Raw genomic sequence first — 12,374 nt, 5'->3', positions numbered from 1 at the left:
TCAAAAGAATACATAGAATTAGGTATGAGATTAGATATGGAATCTGCAGAGAAGAGACATGCCAGAGAGCCCCCAGTGATGCCCAACTTTAAAGACTGAAAAAGCGATGGTATGCCACTGACCAGTAGGATGTTTGAGGTAGGGAACGATTTAGGGAAAACAGTCATGAGCTCAACTTTGACCTGTTTGTTCTGAGATGATGTTGTCAACTCCAAATTGATTGATATGACACACAGGTGTGATGAAATGGCAAAACAGACAGTATGGCGTGGTGGAAAACACAGGGTATTGAATGAGAGGACCCAAATTCAAGTTCTGGTGCTGACGCTCAGTGACACCGTGCAAGTTCCTTCACCTCTCTGGGCCTCGGTTTTCTTACCTGTGAGAGAGTTGCTATTACTGTCACCACTTCACAACAAAGTTGCATCTCTGAGAGTTGGAAGGACAGGCTAAGGTCTGGCAGTTAATTAAAGGGAAGATTAGATGCCTAAACAAAACGATTTTTTTTTTGTACAGCATATTAATCTGAACAATATCTATTTGGGGGGAAGCGAATAATTAGATTATGAAGTCATAACTAGGGTGGCCATACTTTAATGGTCCAACCAGGACCTTCTGAGAATGAAAATGGGCACTATTAATAAATACACCAGAACAACAAACACGTTCTGGTATAACTGTGGGACCATCAAGGGAAAGAGTACAAAGGGTCCCCCTAGTTATAGCATCAGAAGAGGTACTTCTGAAATAATTTTGAATGAAAATAATCCTGAGTAGAAAAGGGTATATTCCAGATGTGATTTCCAGCTGGCTTCCTTCCTTATGGATTATATCTAAAGCCAGCTCCCATTCTACCTTCTCTTCAGCAAAATTCCCCACCCACCTACTCTCCCTCTCCCACACATTTTACCCAAGCCACTGTAATCAGTCAATGTAGAAGAATAAAAGATTGACTTCAGTATGTCTGTTGTCATCTCCATTGTCTTACGTTTGCATATTTCTGATTCCTGCCTTGTAGTTGCTCCGCTCTGCTGCTGATTGGTCTGCGGGTATAAAGTACCATGAAGAGTCCATCCACACTGCTTACATACATGTGATAGAGAACAGCAAGCACTATATCTACATAGAAGTAAGTCCTGCTCATGTACATTAGGGTCTGAGACTCTGTCTTCCCAGAAATATTGTACAGAGACCATGGGGTCCCTGAAGCCAGGACCTGTCATGTTAATATGTGCATGCTGAGATATGAAGAGCACTGAAGAAGGCCTCATGTCACCTGAGTTTTTACCTCCCCCACCTGCCTGAAATTCCTTCTGCATTTGCATTAGCTCAAAACTGCACTGGGCACTCCCCAAATCCTGGTTATGAAAATGTATCAACTTGCTAATATTATCAGCCGGAAATACACTAACATGGATACGTAGGTCTTGATTTGGTTTGGGCTGGAGGGTTTAAGTGTGAGGCAGGTACTGTTTCAGGAGAGCCCACATAGGGGCAAATTGCTAAAATAGAAGTGACTGGATGCCACAGGCTGGGGGTGTGGGAGCAGGGGGCACGCAGTGAAAGGGCCATGGAAAAGGGAGGTGTGAGGATATTGAAGGTCGGCACTGCCTTCAATCTTGTGTCTTTATAAAACATTTTCAGACCGTGGAGTCTGTGTTCAAAGTATAGAGGGGAAACTGGGTTTAGTTTGTGACTTTAATTACATCTCCAAATAGATATCAAAATATTTCAGAGAATTTAGAAAACTTGGAGAAAATAAAAAGTCTTAATAATGGAAAAAATCTTCTCCCCGTTTAATCTTTTCTTTCCTACTAAGTCAAAAAAATTGGGTTAGCTGGGGAAAAAATCAAACATTCTAGCCCTATTTTCCTTCCCTTTGAGTTCTGGCAACCTGCCCTCCATGCAGTGATAATTCATTAAAGGCAAGTAGGAAAGAATTAGAGCTTTGTTTATTTTGCAGGGCTGGCAACAGGGAAGGCTGATTAAAAACATTAGCAGGCTAGATGCAACGTAAGGAACCCTGGTGTCATAACGTTCCGGGCTTGGTTGCTACTCCAGAGGTTGGCAGTTTGAACCATCCAGTGGCTCCATGGGACAAAGACCTGGCAATCTGCTCCCGTAAAAATTACAGCTTAGGAAACCCTATGGGGCAGTTCTACTCTGTCACAACAGTAGCTATGAATCAGAACCGACTCAATGGCACCTAACAACAACAAATGCAACGTGGTATCCTGGATTGGATGATGGAACAGAGAAAGGACATTAGTGGAAAGATTCATGAGCCCCAAATAAAGTCTGGAGTGTAGTAACACGAAAATGACTAGTTTTGACAATCGTACCGTAGTAATGTAACAGCTGGCTCACGTGTTACCCAGAATCATTCTACTTCACCTCTTTTTAGTAGCATTCATATCAACTTTTCCTTTTAATGGCACCACAGTGTTAAATGAGGTCATGAATGCCACGTAGATAGACATGGTTGTAGACCTGGTTGACATTGCTAAGGCCTAGGCAAGCGATCAGCAGTCATTGTGCTCCTCCCAAAAAGGCAGAAGGAAAGGACGTGACATGTGGCCAGTGTATGTTCACAGCTGCTGAGGAATGTTAAAATTCTCTGTAAGCTTCTTTGTAATTTGAATTCAGAAAAACAAATCTGGTTTGTTTGCCACCGCTGAGTTTTTGATTGTTGCCCTAAAGGAAACTCAGATGAATTTCTGCACAATGTCTTCCTGTGAGTTTGTCTTCTGGAGACATTTTACAGATTTATGTACTTCAATATAAAAAATTTCATAGTAGTAAAAATGATATGTTGCAAAGGGGTGGTAATCATATTTTGAGACACTGTTTATATATCTCTTTACTTGAGTTGACAAAAAAAAAACCAAACCCAGTGCCGTCAAGTCGATTCTGACTCATAGCAACCCTATAGGACAGAGTAGAACTGCCCCATAGTGTTTCCAAGGAGCACCTGGTGGATTTGAACTGCTGACCCTTTGGTTAGCAGCCATAGCACTTAAGCACTACGCCACCAGGGTTTTCTTGAGTTGACTAGCAAAGGTTATTTTGTGATGATTATCCTGATCAGTTACTAGCGTATTACAACATTCTGTGTAACTAGAACACATAATATTTGTAATTTTTGTAACTAATTTTTAACATTCCCTTATGAAGCAACTAAATCTTTTACACAGCTATGATGATAATGTCAAACCCTGATTTTCTAGTAACAGTTTTAAAGAATGTTTTATAGATACATGAATAGCAGAAGTAATTAAAGGAACAAAAATAGTTCATTTTCCATTTTATTGGTTTATTTAAATATACTTAACATTCCTACAAAAAGGATTTGAGGCCGCTTAAAATAGAAGTTCCACCACTTGTCTGTCGGTTTGTCGTACTGTGGTGGCTTGTGTGTTGCTATGATGCTGGAAGTTACACTGCCAGTATTTAAATGCCAAGGTCACTCAGGTTGAGCAGGTTTCGGTAGAGCTTCCAGACCAAGACAGAGTAGGAAGAAAGGCCTGGCAATCTATTTCCAAAAAATCAACCAATACAACCCTGTGGATCACATTGTCCAACTCGCTAGCTTTGGACACGTCATCACTAGAGATCATTTGCTGGAAGAGGACATCATATTTGGTGAAGTAGAGGGTCAGCGAGGGCATGGTAGATGCTTGGTGTAATGAATTGGCACAGTGGCCTCAAGGAAGGACTCGAACCTGCTGGTGATTGTGGGATGGTGCGGGACTGGGCAACATTTTGTTCTGTTGGTACATAAGGTTGCCATGAGTCAAACTCGACTCAACAGCATCTAACAACAACAACAAAACAGAAGTTCAGGGATAATAAGAGACCCAAACAAATGAGACAAGGCAAAAGCAGATACCAGGAAATAATGGAGAAATGGTGGAGAAAAGGAAACCAGGCTTCTGGCATCTACCCTGTTAAAAAAGTAAACTTAGCATGATATGGGATGTTTGCCAATATAGAATTTTTATCATACACATTTACACAATGTATAGATCTGAAGGAAAAAAAATCTAATTTTCCTATTGATTAAATTTAGAATATTCCTAATGTTCTAAGAAGGTAATTTAGAAAACCACCTACCAGCAATTTGCATGGTGAAATATCAGTCTAGCCTTCCGCTTGACTAAGATGAGTAAGTGACACTGCCTAGAAACGCAGGAGACCCAGGGTGAGGTGAGCCTTCTCTGATTCTGAGTGTTATTTCAACGAGCAGAACATGTCTGCTGGGTGAATCATTTTCTTTTTCAACATCAATGTAATTTTTCTTCTATAGCACATTTTCCTGATGCGCATACTACTCTGAAAAGAAAGGCTTACATGATTGTCCTGTTTATTTCCCATAGAATCAGTTTTTCATAAGCTGCGCTGATGACAGAGTTGTTTTCAACAGGATTGGTAATGCCATTGCCCAGAGGATACTTAAAGCCCACAGGTAATAGTTTTATCATTTTTTTAGGAGCCCTTACTGCAGGTGTTCTTGCGTTTACTGCTGAAATGACTCTGGAAAGCCGGTTTTAAAGTACTGACATTTACTTGCGGGCATGAGTTAATTTGCTTTGCTTTAACTTTGCTTTAACTAGCAGTAGGTTATTGATTCCTTAAATCCGGGTCAGTTGCTGAGAATGTTTGCGTCCATTTTTGAGGGAATCTGAATTCTTCCAGGGCACAGTCATTTTCTCCTGACATGTGTTAGGTTTAGAATTTGATTTATTTACTGGCAGATAGTGAGCTCTGTTCACTTAAATAACAAAGTAAAATATAATATTTTGTCATGGATTATATTTAAATTCTTGTTACCTTACTGTTTTATTTCCTCAGTCCGTGGGACTGTTTTCTTTTCATTACTGAGATATAATTCATATACCATACAATTCACTCGCTTAAAGGGTAAAATCCAATGATTTTTATTACGTGCGCCAAGTTATATAACCATCGCCTAATCAATTTTATAAGTTTTAATTACCCCCAAAAGAAACCCTGTAGTCACTCCTTATTTCCTCCAAACCCATCCGACCCTACAAAAAAAAAAAAAAAAAAACAGCCCTAGTTCACTAATAATTTACTTCCTGTCTCTGTAAATTTGTCTGTTTGGGACATTTCATATAAACGGAATGATGCAATATATGGTCTTTCTCAACTGATTTCTTTTACTTAGCATAATGTGTACAAGGCCCATCCATGTTATAACATGCATCAGTACTTCATTACTTTTTATTGCCAAATAAAATTCCATTGCATGGGTATACCCCATTTTGTGTATCCATTTGTCAATGGGTGGACATTGTGGTTGTTTCCACTTTTTGGCTATTATCAATATATCTGCTATCAACATACATGAGCAAGATTTTATGTGGATATTTATGTGGATGCATGCTTTCATTTCTCCAGGGGTAGAATTCCTGGGTCATATGATAACTTGATGTTTAATATTTTGAGGAACTGCCAGGCTGTTTTCCAAAGTGGCTACAACGTTTTACATTCCCACAAGCAGCGTGGGTTCCAATTTGTCGATGTCCTTGCCAACACATTATTATCTGTCTTTTTGATTCTAGATGTTTCTAGTAAGTAAGAAGCAGCATCTCATTGTGGTTTTGATTTGTATTTCCCTAATGACTAATGATATTGAGCATCTTCTCATGTAGCCAGTTGTGTATCATCTTTGGAGAAATGCCTGTTTAGGTCCTTTGCCCATTTTTGAATTGGGTTATTTATCTTTTTATTTTCGAGTTGTAAGAGTTCTTTATTCTGAATACAAATTCCTTTTCAGACATGATTTCCAAATATTTTCACCTATTCAGTGCTGTCTTTTTACTTTCTTGCTGGTGTCCTTTGAAGCACAAAAGTTTTTAATTTTGATAAAATCTAATTTATCTATTTTTTTTCCTTTGCTTCTTGTGCTTCTGTTGTCATACCTAAGAAACTATCACCAAATCCAAGGTCTTGAAGATTTACCCTCATGTTTTCTTCAAGAATCTTACAGACTTAGCTCTTACATTCAGGTCTTTGATCCATACGGTGTGAGGTAAGGGTCCAAGTTTATTCTTTTGCATGTGGCTGTCAAGTTGTCCCAGCACCATATGTTGAGAAGATTATTGTTTCCCCACCGAATGGTCTTGGCATCTGGGCCAATTTCTTTTTTTTTTTTTTTTTTGATTATGCTTTAAGTGGTTTACAGAGCAAATTAGTTTCCCATTCAATAGGTTATATGCAAATTGTTCCATGACATTCGTTGCAATCTGGGCAATGTGTCAGCACTCTCCCCATTACCACCTGGAGTTCCATTCACCCAGTTTTTCTGCCCCTTCCTGCCTTCTCATCTTTACTTTTGGGCATATGTTGTCCTTTTGGCCTCATGTAGATGATTGTTCTAAGGAGCACTTCCTTGCATGTGTTGTTGTTACATACGGGCTTGTCTATTATTTGGTTGAAATGTGATCTCCAGGAGTGACTTCGGTGTCTAAGGGATTCTTCCAGTCTCTCTCAGTCCAGTAAATCTGGTCCTTTTTATGAATTTGAATTTTGTTCTATATAATCAGGACTTTCTATTACGATCGTGGTCAGAGTGGTCGGTAGTGGTAGCCAGGCACTATCTACTTCTTCTGGTCTCAGGCTGGTAAAGGCTGTGCTTCCTGTGGTCCTTAGCCTTTTGAACTAATCGTTTCCATGGACCTATTTCTTTTAATGGCTGATTTCACCTTTGTGTAAAAGCAGCAAAATACATTATTTTTTATTGTTTCAATTCATTGGATACATGCAGTAGAGAATGGTAATCACATAATACATTTGGGGATTAAAACATGCTTTGGCTTTCAGTGTCATGTGGTGCTTTGATAGCTTTCTTTCACATAATAAGTGGACCTTTTTAGACTTAAGAACATTTTATAACAGTCGCCATTTTATATGATTCATGGTTTATATCTTATTGAATCTTCACAACTACTCTTGAAAGCAGGTCATGTAGTTGTTATTGTTATTATTGTTGTTGTTGCTATCCCCATTTTTAGAGTTAAAAACTGAGAATCCAGAGGTGATACAGGACTTGTCCACGCCACTAACAGCAATAGGCAAAAATGGCTTTGAGCCCATGTCTTAGGACTTTCAGCCCAATGTCTTCCCCCTACACCATATAACTCTAGTCCATTGATGGGTAGAATTGAAGACCCCTTCAGTGTTGCCCCACACTGAGTGAAGTGGGTTGGACCTTGGTACTCTGCCCTATGCATTGACTAGTCATTGGATGCTAGCTGACTCCAGGAATCAGGTGTGACGTTGGACGAGACAGGTCCCATTGGCCCACAAAGGGGAATTCCTGGAAAAGGACTCTGCTGTGAGTGAGAAGTCATTGGCCAACACTGTCAGCAGCAGAGGGAATAACTCTCTTTATCCCATGATGGGGGGATCTGGGCAGCTCACAACAACATTCACCATATCCTACAGGGGGTACAGTAGATCTCATCCTTAACTACACATCAAAATCAACACTGGACCTTTAGAAAATACAGATAGCTGAAATCTACACCAGATTGACAGGATCACAGTTTTCTGGAATGGGGCCCAGGCACCACCTGTATTTTATAATGTTCCAGGGTGCAACCAAGATTGCTTAGTACTCACCTAGAACAGCATATATGGCCATAAATGTTAATGATGGTCTGTGCTTTTACAGATGACCTTTATACTATACCTTCTCATATAGTTTTTTAAGAAAGTCACCATAGGACCTGTTTTGAGATGACTTAAACACAGCTTTGTTTACAGTTAAACACACACGCACATGCACGTACAGAAATTTCTTACATCCTTGCCATTGCCCCAATCCTATAGGGTAATTTGTGTCTAATTTACAAAAATATCTTTGTATTTCAGCTAATAGAGTAGGATGAAACCCGGCTTCTCTCATCCCAGTTATTAGTTCCCTATAATACATGGTTTAAAAAGTACCTACAAGATTTGTTTTCACATGTTTGGAATCCTGAAAGTATATTTTTCTTTAGCATATTAATTTGTCTTTAAAAATTTTGACTTCTTCCAAAATCATAGCATTTTAGGACTGGAAGAAACTTTAAGATGTTTTCTGATTTCCCAGTGATCCTGTGAGCTGTTTCTCAAAGGAAAAGGAACCTGTGGCAATGTAGCATGATGAGGTAGCACAGTGAGGTACCATGGTGAGGTAGCACAGTGAGGTAGCACAGCGAGGTAGCACGGTGAGGTAGCACAGTGAGGTACCATGGTGAGGTAGCACAGTGAGGTAGCACAGCGAGGTAGCATGGTGAGGTACCATGGTGAGGTAGCATGGTTAGGTAGCACAGCGGGGTAGCATTTGTTGCAGATTGTACTTTATGTTTGGAGGTTCACAAAGCACATTAAAGACTCTAGCAATTTCAAACATACTTTGTAGAAAATGGGAAATGAGCACACTGAATGTCAAATTCACTGTGTGTCATTTAGCTCAGATCCCTCAGTAGTCTCATTCTTCCTAACAGTGAACATTTCAAAATGGTGTGTACATCACATGTTCAGACTTTTACTGGCTACATACACATATCCTGGGAACATAACTTATGTTTTCCCCTTTTTTGTGTCTCCACATTATTGCTTATCTCCTATGTTAATGACAATTGTAACATGTGTTTTTATTTAATAATTTCAAATTGGTTAGCTTGTATTCTTAGGTAAGGTAAAGGCAGAGGGAAAAAGCTCACCTTGCAGGCTGCCCGCACTGGGGTCCTTCTTCTTCACCAAGCACCATGGTGCTCTCTGGCATGGTAACAACAGCCAACATCCCCTCTGCAAGCTTACCCTTCTCCCTTCAGAGACTTCTCTGCTGCACTCTATTCCTCCAAGACTCAGAACTTCCTTCCAAAGTCATGTGCCTAGCAACAGGATAATTTTGGCTGTTGGAAAAAGTATAGACTATAACACAAAGCAAATGGAGGCAAATGACAGCCAGCATTTGGCCAGGCATGACCAAGGAAGCCAGGCCCTCTTCCAGGTCCTCCCCTTCCAGAGAGATCTGAGTCCTTAAACTGCCAGGTCCCTCAAATGGGCTAAGCCTTCATTTTCCTGCCAGCACTGGAATCCAGCCCCATACCAATTCCCCTAAGTGATCTCTCTGTTCCCTCCACTTTCTCCTGATTCCTCCTCAACAGCCATAATTCTTTACAGAAACAGGTTTTTGCAAAACCTCCATGTTCTGATCCATGACCTAGAGCCTTAGACTATTGTTCATCCTATGTTGAATTGAGAGCAGCTGGGGGAATCACTGTAGAAAACAAAATGTTTGCTCTAACGAGTAAAACTCTCTTGGACTTGAGACCAGCTCCCAACCCACTTGAAACCCATCTTCAAAACTCAAATATGGCTGGAGATCAGGGGGAAGAAATCATAACCTACCATTTAAAATCAGCTAAATAAGCCAAAAGATTGAATAGGACCCAGCCGATCTGGGTAGAAAACATTTTAAAAAACACTATGTGATGTGAATGAGTACTTTCTGAGTGTGATCTGAGTTCCCCTTTGCTTATGGAAACTTGAAACGCATAATTTGCTTCCTTGATTTAAAAAAAAAATCAGACGGGAGAGTGCATTTTTGCACTGTTATCACCAGAAAGTTGTCACAATGAGAATAGGCAATTGATTTAATGCTTTCATGTTTTAATATTAAACTGTACTGAAAAAATACACTCAAACTGCATTGAAAAAGACACAATTTTGAAAATTACTTGAACCCTTCATGCTTCCTATAACTGTGGAACAGCACCAGCTGGCATTTGCAGTTTGCCCATGAATGATGCCATGGGGAATATTCCACTGGAAAATCTGAGACTAACTGGGCACCAGATGCCTGGAGACCTGGAATCTGCCCAGCTCTGTCATCTACAGGTGTGTGACATTTTGAGTATATCAGTTTGCCTTTCTGATACCCTGGTTTTTCACCAAAAAAAGAGAATAATAATACCTGCCTTACCTAGCCCATGTGAATATATTTGAAAACTGTAAAGCACTAATTCACGTAAGGAATGATGGCATTTCTAGGAAATTCTCCTTTGGGAATGTGGTGGTGCTGTTAGGTGCTCTCGAGTTGATTTGGACTCATAGCAAACCCATGTGACAGAGTGGAACTGTCCCATAGGGCTTTCTAGGCTGAATCTTTATGGGAGCAGGTTGCCAGGTCTTTCTCCCGTGGAGCCACTGGATGGTTTCAAACCACCAACCTTTCGGTTAGCAGCCAAGCACTTAACTGTGATATCACCAGGGCTCCTTGGGAATATGGTAGCTCGCTGTAAATTTGGACAAGGATAAAGAAGCACAATACTCAAATCTACTGTTTCAGAGTTAATATCTATGTTAGAAACAGAAACGTTTTCATTAAAGAGAATTTGGCACTGTGGTTAAGAGATCAGGTCAGCGGTTCAAATCGACCAGCCACTTCTTGGAAACCCTGTGGTGCGGTTATACCTGGTCCTATGCAGTCTCCATGAGCTGGAATCGACTCAGGGGCAATAGGTTTGGATTTGTGTTTGTTTGGTTTTATTTTAAATTATCTGTTGGCTCCTGCTGTATAAGAAGGACATGCTTTGATCTCTTTCCACTGGTGCTTGTTCATCTTGTGACAGATACAGGCACATTATTAAAACACCACCTGTCTAGAGCTGTCCACTCAGAAACTCTGCCAGAAATCTACACCCAACTCCTCCTGGAAATCCATTTTCAGATTTCCTAATATGATTTGATAATACCCTCCCCAAAAATATAAAATATAATATAAAATAAAATAAAAAATATCCTGAAATATAATGTGAGGTTTTTTTGTTTCGTTTTACTTTTAGGTACCATTTACTTTGTAATTCTTTGAAATTATACAGGCTTTCTAATTGAAAACACTGGTTGTAAACTGAATAATAATGTTAGTGAATAGTTTTTGAGTCTTTCCATTTACAAGGTGCTTTACCTGTTTTACTTCATTCAATCCTCATATCATCAACCTTATGAAGTCAGTGTACAGTTATGCCCATCCTACAGATAAGGCAGCTGAGGCCAAGTGAGGTTAGGTAACTTGTCCAAGTCATACAGCTATTGATGGGTAGCACTAGGATTCAAATTGTGTTTATAGGACATGAAATTGTATGATTTACCACTAAGCCACAAAGCCTCCCTGATTTTTAGGGAAGAACAAATTTTCCAACATTCAGCCTCCCAGAAATCTATGAGAGATACTTTATTTTAAAATTTAAAAAAATGAGATGAAGATCTTTTTTCAAGTAATTGCTTGATAAATGAAAATTTCTTAGGCTTAAAGAAAAATCCCCATCCTGTAATTACCATATCCTGTAATTTCTATACCAAGTTGAAATGGCATGTTGGGTATGTTAGAGAAGAACTGTCTTAAAGAAACTTAAATTGTAGTTATAATAAAAAGAATAAACAACATTTTAACTAAGTATGTCAATTGCTAGTTTCATGTTTTTTTTTTCTTGTGGGATAACCTCCAAGCCCTATAAAATTCCTGGAGAAGAGGTTATCCAGGGGCAGAGATCAACAGATCATGGCATGAAAACTTTTGATTTAGATCATTTAATTTGCCTTTATTCTAGTCCAAAAATTATCTAAGTGGTAATCTCAGCAGACAGAGTAAAGAGAAAGATTTAGCACAGGGCAGGGTCAGCAATCATTTAGGGTTTGAACGTGTGCCCTGGCAAAGAGAGGAAGAGAGGGAGGGACTGAAAAAAAATGAGACTGAAACAGCTGGGGCAGAGTAGGAAGAGTTTAATAAAGGGTTTTGTAGAACCTTATGTGGGGTCACGATTGTCAGAGGTTATTGAGTCCAGAGGAAAAGCTAAGTCAGACATACTGGTCCTAACCATCAATATTCTTAAATTTAAAACTTCCATTTTCCAAAGATAACCAATGGAAAAAAGTGTGTGTGTATGTGTGTGTGCAACATAGTATATGTCGTCATCTATAAAGTCGCACATACATAAAGTCAGTGCTAAATAGGGCCAGCATTTCTTATGGACTAGAAATTTTTTTAGCTAACTCCCTCATTTACAAATGAGAAAACTGAAGCTTAGAAAGGTTTACTGTATTTAAAAAGCTTAACAGCCAAACACAGAATAAAAAAGGGTTATGTCCCAAACCACCAAAAACTACAGATCAAATTCTAACATAGCTCATACCACCATACTATAAATTTCTCTCTATAAAAATCCCAACCAAACTTCTTACTTCTGACAGTAGTCACTGCTCGAAAACCTACAACAATGAGAGGATTTATGCCAGCTCTGGAAGCTTACAGTAATGAAATATGATTTCTAAATCTCAAAGTCTTAATAAAATAACGT

At 39.3% G+C, this 12,374-nt stretch overlaps 1 protein-coding gene across 5 annotated transcripts in view; it reads left to right on the top strand.

The window, feature by feature from the left end:
* The window catches only part of PLD1 (phospholipase D1), a 230,693-nt gene that overhangs the window by 169,400 nt on the left and 48,919 nt on the right, over positions 1–12,374 (top strand). For all 5 annotated transcript variants that reach the window (XM_010596030.3, XM_023555502.2, XM_064275473.1 and 2 more), the window contains 2 exons: positions 1,019–1,129; positions 4,377–4,465. In XM_010596030.3, the coding sequence (XP_010594332.1) occupies positions 1,019–1,129; positions 4,377–4,465 (200 nt within the window). The remainder of the gene's footprint in view (positions 1–1,018; positions 1,130–4,376; positions 4,466–12,374) is intronic.

This window comes from Loxodonta africana, chromosome 23 (genome assembly GCF_030014295.1).
Source record: "Loxodonta africana isolate mLoxAfr1 chromosome 23, mLoxAfr1.hap2, whole genome shotgun sequence".
NCBI lineage: Eukaryota > Metazoa > Chordata > Mammalia > Proboscidea > Elephantidae > Loxodonta > Loxodonta africana.
Note: the sequence above shows the minus strand (reverse complement) of the source record. Positions and strands in the feature narration are given on the sequence as shown.